We start from the raw sequence: 12,709 nt of genomic DNA, 5'->3' as shown, positions 1-12,709 counted from the left end.
GAGGCTGTTTTCCATAGAGCAGAGAAGGTTATGGGGAGATTTAATAGAGGTGTTCAAAATTATGAAGGGTTTTGATAGAGTAAATAAGGAGAAACTGTTTCCACTGGCAAGACAGTCGGTAACCAGAGGACACAGATTTAGGGTAAATGGCAAAAGAACAGAGAAGAGATGAGGAGAATTTTTTTTTACGCAGTGAGTTGTTATGATCTGAATGCACTGCCTGAAAAGATTCAATAATAACTTTCAAAAGGAGAATTGGATATATTCTTGAAAAGGAAACATTTGCAGCGCTATGGAGAAAGAGCAGAGGTGTGGGACTAATTGGATAGCTCTTTCAAAGAGCTGGCACATGCACGATAGGCTGAATGGCCTCCTCCTATGATCAACAGGAATACATCATGCACAAAATCTAATAATTCACCATGTTTCAATCAAGTTTTTTTTTAAAACTGTTTCTACATGTTGAAATGCTAGTCACTTATAACAGTTCGCAATTCTGGGTTCTTTGCATCATCTTTATTTCAATTTTCTAAATGGTTTATGTTCCAGAAATATTTTTGTTAGTTTCTTAATTACCTTATATTTACTTCCTGTACTTCTGTTGATTTCAGTTTCAAAAGTAAAGCCTCGATTTGGTAGCTTTATAATTTTCTGTTCTGTTTATACATCATCCCTTATCAGTATTTCTTACTCTTCCCTCCCACAGACTTTCTTTCCTTAATGTAACACAGTCTGAACAAAAATTGATTTCTGTGATATTGCAACCCTAGGGACAACATTCATAAGAATTTATCTTGTTGGGTTGAGCTAAATTCAATCAGATTGGGAGATTTCCCTGATTCCCTTAAATAGTCTGCTCCGCCATGCATGTAGTATCAACAATACTGTATTGGAAAAAAAAACTGCGCAAGAAACCCACCCTGCCTGTATAGGCATTCCTTTATTCACTTATTTCCTGAAATCTAATCTATTATCTTAATACCATTTTAAAATGATTACAGATTTCAGCAAATAAAAATACACCTCATCAACTTGCTTAACAGGAACAGGCAGTTTCCTCAGAGAAAAATAAAAATACTGTATGTAACTAGTGCATATTCAGCCCTTAATCAAATTGTCTATTCAAACAAAAACAGCCGTAAGCACTGTTGAGATAAAGATCAGGTTACCATAAGACAAGCGAGTGAACATTTGAATATAGCTGTTTACCAAATACTGCTATTTTTGAAGTTTAATGCAGATAGCTGCATTTGTAGAAACAACGGTTGCCATATCAATTAACTATAGATGAAAATAATAACAAGCAGTGGAGAAGCTACTAACAAATATCAAACAATGGAAAGACAACATATTAATGAGGAAGAATATCAACAACAACTTGCATTTATATAGCGCCTTTAACGTAGTAAAATGTCCCAAGATGCTTCACAGGAGCATTATTGAACAAAATTTCACACCGAGCCACATAAGGAGGTATTAGGACAGATGACCAAAAGCTTGGTCAAAGAGGTAAGTTGTAAAGGAGCATATTAAATGAGGAGAGAGATAGAGAGGCAGAGAGGTTTAGGGAGGGAACTCCAGAGCTTAGGGTCTAGGTAGCTGAAGGCACGGCCGCCAATGGTGGAGTGGTTAAAATCAGGGATGCGCAAGAAGAATTGGAGGAGCGCAGAGATCTCAGAGGGTTGTTGGGCTGGAGGAGTTTACAGAGATAGGGAGGGGCAATGCCACGGAGGGATTTGAAAACAAGGATGAGAATTTTAAAAATCAAGGTGTTCCCAGACCAGGAGCCAATGTAGGTCAGCGAGCACAGGGACGATGGGACTAGCGATCAGAACGCAGATTTTTCTGCACTCTGGATAAGGGGATCCTGCTAACTACACATATTTTTGCCTGCTGTAAGATGGAAATCAAAAGTCATGCTGCTGTATAATTGAGAATATAGACCTGATGAAACACTTGAGTGGATATCTCAAGCGGCTGTGAATCATCTGATTCTGGGCTAGCTCAACATTGAAACAGTTGGTTCCGGGCAAGAGGGAGGATGGGGGCTGGAGACAATATTCCCCTACAAAATTCAGAAATTTACATGTAAATTGGTACAATCTAATACATTCCAGTATACTGTTTATTTCCATTTTTGTTCCAGTGCACAACATAACACATGATGCAATTACATTTAAACTTATCCAATGATTCAGATAAAACTTTACCTCAATCATAGTTTTATAGGGTCAATAGAAGCATCTCTTACTGCCTCCCCTCTGTGACTGTTGATTTCCCTCTTTCCCAGTTTTTTTTCCTGTCCATTATTCTCTCCGTTTTTGCTAACTTTAGCAGAAAGGTACACAAGTACAAAGTGGTGTTTTCTCCAGTAAGGACATTTCAGCCATCTTCCCACGTCTCCGTTATTCTTCTCTTTGCTACTCTCACTCATTCTTTGTGTGTCTGAGCGTCTGTGACTGTTACTCTAACAGCTGATCAGCACAGATATGTTATATACTCACCACTGTCCAAGGTCCCAAACACCCCCCCTTGCACATAGGGCAGCAATTCCTTCCACATGAGACACCAATTATTGGATTTTTTCCAATATAGTACACTATGTTTGATGCTCACAATCCAATCTCTATGCTAGGGAGACCAAACGTAGGTTTGGATGACTGCTTTGCTGAACATCTCCATTATGTCCTCAAGTGTGATCTGACCTTGTTTGGGTGTGAGGGGGGTGGGGGGGGTCCATCCTTACCAGCATGGTAGAGATAAAAGTAAGAGCATTAATAATGATGCAAGGAAAGTATCTGGACTGCGACAAGTTGGCATTAAAGTTTTGCGGTCTCCCATCCAAATGAGGTGCATGCACAGTGCCGGCAGACTCATCTTGGTGAGGATTCGTTCTGGGTCTGGGAACAAGAGAGGGCATGATTTTATCGGCGGGCAGGGGGGGGGGTGCAGAATTCCTGATGATAAACCCGGAAGTGCGGTCCTTACGATTTTGACATAAGTACATCTTTTATTGTTTTTTTTTTGACGGTTTCCCGCCCGACAGACTGGTCTGATTGGCAGGTTGGTCTCACTTGGACGGGAGAAGGAGAGGAAGGAAAAGGGAACAGGTAAATGTTAGATGGGTGGGGGGGGGTCCGAGATCGCGGGGTTGGGGGTCCGAGATCATGGTGGGAGGGGGGAGGAGGAGAAAGCGGTTGGTCGCTGCAGGTAGGCTTTTTGGGCCTGCAGGAAGCAGTCCTGCTCCTCTGGGCCCACAAGCTGTGCTATAAAGGCACTTACCTGCAGTTTCGGGCCTTCTCGCTTCCTCTCACGTAGCATGAAGTAGAAGGCCCGGGCATCCCAGCCCCCATGGGTTAAATACAAAAAAATTGTCTAAATGGAGGTCCGCAGCCTCCTTGCAAGCTTTTATTGACCGACCCTCCTCCTGAGAGCCCGTTGGTCACCTGCCCCTTGTTCCACCTCCGTGAAAACCGGAAGTGGGCAGGTTGGAGGCGGGCTTTAGATTTTAAACATTTTTACTGCCTCCCAGCCCCCAACCCTCCAGTTTTTCCCATTTAAAATCATGCCCAGTGTCTCAGTGAGGGTGTAAGAGTCCAACCAGCAAGAATAAGAAGAATAAAAAGATAATTCAGGGCTGCACAAAACTTGCACACAGTGGGTGGCATGAGATGGGGACCACTGACATTACAGGTGCCTTAATCCAGCCCTGACCTGACCACAGTGCTGTGCCTACTAAATCTGCTTCCATTACTGGATATTTTGAATCCAAATTATCAATGAGATAATCTGTAAACTATAATCCATCTGGGTGCCAGGTTATTACTATTCGGATTAAGAGTTAACAGGAGAAAGAGGGGATGAAGCGATATGATGAGAAGGTGACATCGAGATCAATTAGAAAGGGCTGAGCCAAATCCTTTTCCAGGTCCTAACTCATATACGAAGAGCAAAAACAAATCAAATTTTCCTGTTTAGAGTAACACCTGATTTCATAAATGGAATTCAGTCATTTGTGTTTGGCAAGGTAGAAACAAAAGAGTGGAAATTGCGGAAAAAATGCGAGTAGCACGAAGTCTTTGCATTCCTTGCTGCATGCAACATTGGTAAAATTTGTCTCACTCAACTGTTCCGAATTGTGAAACAGAAGTTGAAGGATTCAATGAACAGGGAAGGATGTCTCTGTTCAGCATATCAGTCTCAGAAAAGAAACATAAAAGACTGACTAGCCTGATTGGAGAGGTCATCATTGGAGAGGACTCGATTGTAAGGGGAATAGACAGGCGTTTCTGCGGACGCAACCGAGACTCCAGGATGGTATGTTGCCTCCCTGGTGCAAGGGTCAAGGATGTCTCGGAGCGGCTGCAGGACATTCTGGAGGGGGAGGGTGAACAGCCAGTTGTCGTGGTGCATATAGGCACCAACGATATAGGTAAAAAACAGGATGAGGTCCTACAAGCTGAATTTAGGGAGTTAGGAGTTAAACTAAAGAGTAGGACCTCAAAGGTAGTAATCTCAGGATTGCTACCAGTGCCACGGGTTAGTCAGAGTAGGAATGACAGGATAGCTAAGATGAATACGTGGCTTGAGAGATGGTGCAAGAGGGAGGGATTCAAATTCCTGGGCCATTGGAACCGGTTCTGGGGGAGGTGGGACCAGTACAAATTGGACGGTCTGCATCTGGGCAGGACTGGAACCAATGTCCAAGGGGGAGTGTTTGCCAGTGCTGTTGGGGAGGGTTTAAACTAATGTGGCAGGGGGATGGGAACCGATGCAGGAAGTCAGTGGGAAATAAAGTGGTGACAGAAACAAAAGGCAGTAAGGGAGAGTGTACAGAACATGACCGGACAGATGGTCTGAGAAAGCAGGGCAAAGACCAAGGGAAGTCTAGATTAAACTGCATTTATTTCAATGCAAGAAGTCTGATGGGCAAGGCAGATGAACTCAGGGCATGGATGGGTACATGGGACTGGGATGTTATAGCTATTACTGAAACATGGCTAAGGGAGGGGCAGGACTGGCAGCTCAATGTTCCAGGGTACAGATGCTATAGGAAAGATACAGCAGGAGGTAAGAGAGGAGGGGGAGTTGCGTTCTTGATTAGGGAGAACATCACGGCAGTAGTGAGAGGGGATATATCCGAGGGTTCGCCCACCGAGTCTATATGGGTAGAACTGAAAAATAAGAAGGGAGAGATCACTTTGATAGGATTGTACTACAGACCCCCAAATAGTCAACGAGAAATTGAGGAGCAAATATGTAAGGAGATTACAGACAGCTGCAAGAAAAATAGGGTGGTAATAGTAGGGGACTTTAACTTTCCCAACATTGACTGGGACAGCCATAGCATTAGGGGCTTGGATGGAGAGAAATTTGTTGAGTGTATTCAGGAGGAATTTCTCATTCAGGATGTGGATGGCCCGACTAGAGAGGGGGCAAAACTTGACCTCCTCTTGGGAAATAAGGAAGGGCAGGTGACAGAAGTGTTGGTGAGGGATCACTTTGGGACCAGTGATCATAATTCCATTAGTTTTAAGATAGCTATGGAGAAGGATAGGTCTGGCCCAAAAGTTAAAATTCTAAATTGGGGAAAGGCCAATTTTGATGGTATTAGACAGGAACTTTCAGAAGTTGATTGGGAGAGTCTGTTGGCAGGCAAAGGGACGTCTGGTAAGTGGGAGGCTTTCAAAAGTGTGTTAACCAGGGTTCAGGGTAAGCACATTCCTTATAAAGTGAAGGGCAAGGCTGGTAGAAGTAGGGAACCTTGGATGACTCGGGAGATTGAGGCACTAGTCAAAAAGAAGAAGGAGGCATATGACATGCATCGGCAGCTGGGATCAAGTGGATCCCTTGAAGAGTATAGAGATTGCCGGAGTAGAGTTAAGAGAGAAATCAGGAGGGCAAAAAGGGGATATGAGATTGCTTTGGCAGATCAGGCAAAGGTGAATCCAAAGAGCTTCTACAAATACATAAAGGGCAAAAGGGTAACTAGGGAGAGAGTAGGGCCTCTTAAGGATCAACAAGGTCATCTATGTGCGGAACCACAAGAAATGGGTGAGATCCTGAATGAATATTTCACATCGGTATTTACGGTTGAGAAAGGCATGGATGTTAGGGAACTTGGGGAAATAAATAGTGATGTCTTGAGGAGTGTACATATTACAGAGAGGGAGGTGCTGGAAGTCTTAACGCGCATCAAGGTAGATAAATCTCCGGGACCTGATGAAATGTATCCCAGGACGTTATGGGAGGTTAGGGAGGAAATTGCGGGTCCCCTAGCAGAGATATTTGAATCATCCACCGCTACAGGTGAGGTGCCTGAAGATTGGAGGGTAGCAAATGTTGTGCCTTTGTTTAAGAAGGGCGGCAGGGAAAAGCCTGGGAACTACAGACCAGTGAGCCTGACATCTGTAGTGGGTAAGTTGTTAGATGGTATTCTGAGGGACAGGATCTACAGGCATTTGGAGAGGCAGGGACTAATTAGGAACAGTCAGCATGGTTTTGTGAGAGGAAAATCATGTCTCACGAATTTGATTGAGTTTTTTGAAGGGGTAACCAAGAAGATAGATGAGGGCTGTGCAGTAGACGTGGTCTACATGGACTTCAGCAAAGCATTTGACAAGGTACCGCATGGTAGGTTGTTACATAAGGTTAAATCTCATGGGATCCAAGGTGAGGTAGCCAATTGGATACAAAATTGGCTTGACGACAGAAGACAGAGGGTGGTTGTAGAGGGTTGTTTTTCAAACTGGATGCCTGTGTCCAGCGGTGTGCCTCAGGGATCGGTGCTGGGTCCGCTGTTATTTGTTATTTATATTAATGATTTGGATGAGAATTTAGGAGGCATGGTTAGTAAGTTTGCAGATGACACCAAGATTGGTGGCATTGTGGACAGTGAAGAAGGTTATCGAGGATTGCAACGGGATCTTGATAAATTGGGCCAGTGGGCCGATGAATGGCAGATGGAGTTTAATTTGATAAATGTGAGGTGATGCATTTTGGTAGATCGAATCGGGCCAGGACCTACTCCGTTAATGGTAGGGCGTTGGGGAGAGTTATAGAACAAAGATCTGGGAGTACAGATTCATAGCTCCTTGAAAGTGGAGTCACAGGTGGATAGGGTGGTGAAGAAGGCATTCAGCATGCTTGGTTTCATTGGTCAGAACATTGAATGCAGGAGTTGGGATGTCTTGTTGAAGTTGTACAGGGCATTGGTGAGGCCACACTTGGAATACTGTGTACAGTTCTGGTCACCCTATTATAGAAAGGATATTATTAAACTAGAAAGAGTGCAGAAAAGATTTACTAGGATGCTACCGGGACTTGATGGTTTGACTTACAGGGAGAGGTTAGACAGACTGGGACTTTTTTCCCTGGAGAGTAGGAGGTTAAGGGGTGATCTTATAGAAGTCTATAAAATAATGAGGGGCATAGATAAGGTCGATGGTCAAAATCTTTTCCCAAAGGTAGGGGAGTCTATAACGAGGGGGCACAGATTTAAGGTGAGAGGGGAGAGATACAAAAGGGTCCAGAGGGGCAATTTTTTCACTCAAAGGGTGGTGAGTGTCTGGAACGAGCTGCCAGAGGCAGTAGTAGAGGCGGGTACAATTTTGTCTTTTAAAAAGCATTTGGACAGTTACATGGGTAAGATGGGTATCGAGGGATATGGGCCAAGTGCAGGCAATTGGGACTAGCTTAGTGGTATAAACTGGGCGACATGGACATGTTGGGCCGAAGGGCCTGTTACCATGTTGTAACTTCTATGATTCTATGATTCTATACTGTATTGCAATCACTAGAAGCAGTACACGCATTTACAGGCCACCCAGTGAAAATATTAACTGCTCTGGTCCTAGATTCTTTGACAGTGTTTTGGAAAGAAGTCACACAGTGAGTAGCAGTGGTGGCAACCTATATGCCTCTAAATGAATATCTACACAAATGTATAAAAGTCTTATTCATCATTGACTTCTACAATTCAATCACCTTCCTGCAACATCTAAGTGGAACCTGCCCAAATACTGTTTAGAGTTGACAGCCACAAAACAGACAGCTATACACAGGCAGAGGCTAACTAACATTTAACCTTGCTGATGAAAACAGTAGCTAGTCCAATCACTTGTATTATATATGTACATTGATGAAGTTGTTTAGAACCCTTTGGGAGAAATGTATTTTAACACACTATGTCTTAAGCATCATGGAAAATAACTTGCATGAAACGTTTTCTTCCCAAGAAAAGCAATATTTACCATTGTCTGATTCTTCACTGTGAATGAGAGAGGTAGAGTGTTTATCTATTCCAGCCATGAACACATCTCTCTGCTTGCGAGCCTCACTGCAGGTTTGGTCTGGGTGCCAAAGTTGTTTGCAGTGGTAACAGAATTCAGTTGCACAGCCTGAGCGCTCACATGTCAGCTTTGGGCAGGTTGCACAGCCACTGGCAATTACTCCATAACTGTAGAGAGTACGAGTGCACAAAAGATCAGTTGCAAATTGTGAGAGACTACAATCTCGTAGTAGTGGTAACATGATATGCATTACATTCACCATTTTAAGATCCCAAAATCACAAGCACTACACAAATGGGTAAATTGCAGCAGTTTGTTGACCAAGATGTAGTAACACAGCAAAGAGCCAGTCCAAATTATAATCTGTTTTGCCCCATAAAATGAGTTCTAAACTATTTTTGTTTTGTTTTAGTAGATCTAATAGATATAATTACGTTATCAGAAGCCAGCATTGCTAGAATACCGGGGGTTGAAAGATGCCTGAATGTGATACTTCTATAAAATATTGCAGGATATTAAACAATTAAGCTTTTCTGCAAAGGTCAAGGTCAGATCCACTGAGGTTGCTGAATCTGTCCCAATACATTGGATAAAATGCTGGAACATACAGCTGCAGTATTCTAAAGCTACCCATGTTAAAAAATGGCTCTCTGGACCTTTGCTTTCAATGAGTAGTTGAATTTTGCTGGTAGTTACCATCAAAATTGCAATATTATATATTCTACTGCTAACAAAGTCTGGGCCAAAACATGCTTCTTTGAAAAGCTATTTTACCAGAGTAGTAGAATGGAAAAAGTCAGTTCCAATTATACCATCCCACCTCCCCAACTTGAATCAAAGGCCTCTCCTAGAATAAGGGAAAATTGGAGCATGTTAACCTGTATCACATTCGCCTATCCCCCACCAGCCAGAATAGCTAAGGGTGAGATCAGGAATGGACTGTCTGAATATCTGTACATGGCACTAGGGTTGCCACTTTTTGTCATAATAAAAACCTAATCGGCATGACGGACTTAAACTTGAACCAGTGGTGTACAATTTAAATTTTTACAGTTTTCCGGAGAGCCAATTGAAAAACTGGGGTATTATATATTTACAGCAAGTGCAGAAATATCAGTTGATCCACTGTTATGTTGACCACCACAAGTTATCAAAGTCAGTCATACTGGCATATTATTGGAAGAGGACAATACAGTAAATTTTAGACTTTTTAAAAAAAAGTCAACCCACGATTAAAATGGTTTACATAATTCAGCCTCTCAGCATTTCAAATAACTTAAACTTTGAGTTCAAGCCCAGAGGTGTTGCTACTTCAACTTGCTAATTTTTTTGTCAGTCTTCTGTTGCGTTGCTGGGTGAAACACCATGAAGGAGTGAAGCATTTCACCTCAAGTGGGTACAGGGAGCGAGAAAACTAAGACAGTGGAACCAGTTTCACCTGCTTGAACTCCACCTTTGGCCAATCACAAGGTGACCTTGGTAAGCTGCTATTAAAAAGTATCTGGATAGAGCAGGTAAAGTGCATTAAACAATGTCACCTTGTCAAATTACATCTAGCACCCTGTCTTTTGAATCTGCTCCTTGCACCACTGTCCATGAACACCCACTTTGGGCCTGCATCAGGTGTTACATGTGCACCCAGCAAGTAAACCTGGCTGAAAACAGAATAGTGCTACCTATTAACAGGGGTCTACAGGCACGGTATCCAACTCAGACAAACAGGTAGAATATAGGTCAATTTCAATCCGCTTCATACCACTCACAGGATGCTGAGGAATGCTGTGTTGCCTCCAGCTGTTGGACCACTAAACCACCACTTCAGTGAAGCCAAAATCCCAAGAGCTGGAATAAAAATTCAATTTTTATGCCAAATTTCTACCAACATGGGTTTACATTTGACATGAAAACGATAGAAAAAGGTTTTACAAGGAAGTAAATCTAAATTCTCTTCCAGTTTGAATCTTACAGCCAGCAACTCAAATCCAACCTTGCCCTTAGATCCTTAGATGACACAGATTAGTTGGTGGTGAGAGAAGCAATTCAAAATAAGCCTGCTCAACAAAGATCTATTTATTTTGCTGAGCCAATAAGATCTGTTAGCGGTCCACTGGATTGCAAGCAAATACACTCTACATTAGGACTGGTATTTATTCACTGTAATTTCCTGAATTATTAGATTAATGACCCATCCAAAGTAAACACAAGAAGATAAAGTGTCCAGAGGCTCCGCTTTATAATTGTGCCCCTGACTATGGATAGTTACTACTCTAGCATGAAAATGTTTTAACAAGGCGCTGTTTTGATTTTGTGATGCTACTATGATTGACCAGGCCAGGTAGTGGAACAATTAGGAATAAACCAATTGGCGTTCCACCGTACCATGACTAAGCTGCAGCTAAAACCATATGGGTTCCAACAAAAGACAACCAAGAATTTGAAAACAAGTCATGGTTGACATTACCCAAGTTCAAAATCTAATGGCCAAAAGGTATCACAATTCCTTTTATAAATTACTTATTACAAACTGGATTTTTGTTTTGTGCACTACATTTAAAAGTATGCTTACCCTAAATAGAACATCTCCTTTTGAGAACCAAGTGTTTAAGGCAGATCCCTCAGGTGAATTTAGGCATTTTTAAAAAAATTTGAAGTTCATTAGTTACAGAAGTGTCTTAATATGGAACTTTACAATGTAGATGGGTGTATTAATATATATACTGTACTTGAAAGTAGTGCGATAAATCAATTAGTTAAAAAATAGCTCAATTCCATTGAGGGCCAGTGAAGGTGCAATATGCAAAAACAAAAAAGTGAAATATAAAAAAAGTAGTATACATTCTGTATAATCTTACAACAGATAAGAACATGGATAATTATTCCAAACAGAATTGCACATGTATACTCAAAATAATTATTTGCATTAGATGTCACTATGAGAAGCTGACTGCACTAAGTGACCCATTCTTTCTTTTCATTATAGCCCAAACAATCCATTACTAGACTGTTCTTGCCCTCCCACCAACCAATTAAAAAAACACCACCTACTTTTTATTTTTGGTAAAAGGACAAAGGTGTGAGATATTTAAGGGACAGTATTTTGGCCCAATTTAGAATCCGGCATTAAAGATACATTTGGCTTGAAGCTGGAGGGCCAGGACTGGTAGATAAGCAACATATTCTTCAATATTTGTGTGTAGTGCAGTAGTTGGTGTACACAAGTACACATGATGCGGGCCTTCCTGATCCATGGAGTATATATGTAAAAAGTGTCAGAAGGCTACATAATCCAAGCAGAGGAACATTGAGGAGGAGCATCAGCTGAGTACACTCTAACATACAAGGGGAAGAAATATTCCAGGAATATATGTTCATCACTTGTATCATCTAAACAGGGAAGTAAAAGTATGGGAGACTATCCACAAAGGAAGCAAGGACAGATAGAGGAAGCCAGCACAAGGGACCACTGAGTGTTTTGATTTGTCAACGGGTACATTGTGCTTGATACCCATGAGGTAAAGAATGAAGACAGAACACGGAAGAGCAGACACATGCAACACTATAGAGCAAGTGGTTACCTGAGGCGAAACTGCAACACTCAAGAGCAGAACAGACAAGTGGTAGTTGTGGAGCATCCCATAGTTATGGGGATAAATAGCTTTTTTTTTTGCAGTTGCAACTACAGTCCCGAATGGAGTGTTGCATAACAGGTACATAAATGGAGTGGGGAGAAAAGCTTTTGGAAAAGAAGGCATTCAGCCATAAGTTGTACTTCATGACAAAAGAAAGCAGAGAGAATTTGAGGAAAAAAATGGAAAAGAAATCCACAGACAGTTCAGAAAGGTATGTAGAAATAATAGGGCAATAACAGTGGGGGACCATAACTATTTGGACAACACTTTTGAGGGATTTTAAATTGTAAGGCATTGATAAAATGCACCAAAGACTGCTCCATACTTAACCAGCCCTACAAGGAAAAAGGAGATATACTGGATTTGGTTCCAGGTAATGAATTGGAGCAGGTCAGCAACATGAAGGAGGTGAAAAATTAGGGATGAGCTCAAATGTTAAAAATAGAGAAGACAAAAACAGTCAAAAACAAAGTTAATTTATTAAAGAGGAAACTACAGAGGAACATAAAGAGGAGTTAGCCTGGATAAATTGAAGGGAAAAATTAATTAGTAAAACAATGAGATTAATATAGCAGATCTAGGAACATTCTAATAATGGGGAAAAAAGGTGGTGCTCAGAGTAATGGTTCTGTGAATGAACATTCATATTATTTAAAAATAAAGCTTTAGAAGCACAAGCCAAAAACTACAGCTAGTAACACAAAAGAGAGTCATAAGAAACACTGTAATTTACAAATGGAAACAAAGAGAGGAGAGCTAAGAGACAAGACAAAAAAAACTGGTAGCCAA

At 41.6% G+C, this 12,709-nt stretch overlaps 1 protein-coding gene across 3 annotated transcripts in view; it reads right to left on the bottom strand.

Moving 5' to 3' along the window:
* Positions 1–12,709, bottom strand: part of si:ch211-278j3.3 (E3 ubiquitin-protein ligase RNF19A) — a 104,753-nt gene that overhangs the window by 26,774 nt on the left and 65,270 nt on the right. For all 3 annotated transcript variants that reach the window (XM_067984794.1, XM_067984792.1, XM_067984793.1), the window contains one exon: positions 8,253–8,458. In XM_067984794.1, coding sequence (XP_067840895.1) covers positions 8,253–8,458 — 206 coding nt within the window. The remainder of the gene's footprint in view (positions 1–8,252; positions 8,459–12,709) is intronic.

Source organism: Heptranchias perlo, chromosome 5, assembly GCF_035084215.1.
Source record: "Heptranchias perlo isolate sHepPer1 chromosome 5, sHepPer1.hap1, whole genome shotgun sequence".
NCBI lineage: Eukaryota > Metazoa > Chordata > Chondrichthyes > Hexanchiformes > Hexanchidae > Heptranchias > Heptranchias perlo.
Note: the sequence above shows the minus strand (reverse complement) of the source record. Positions and strands in the feature narration are given on the sequence as shown.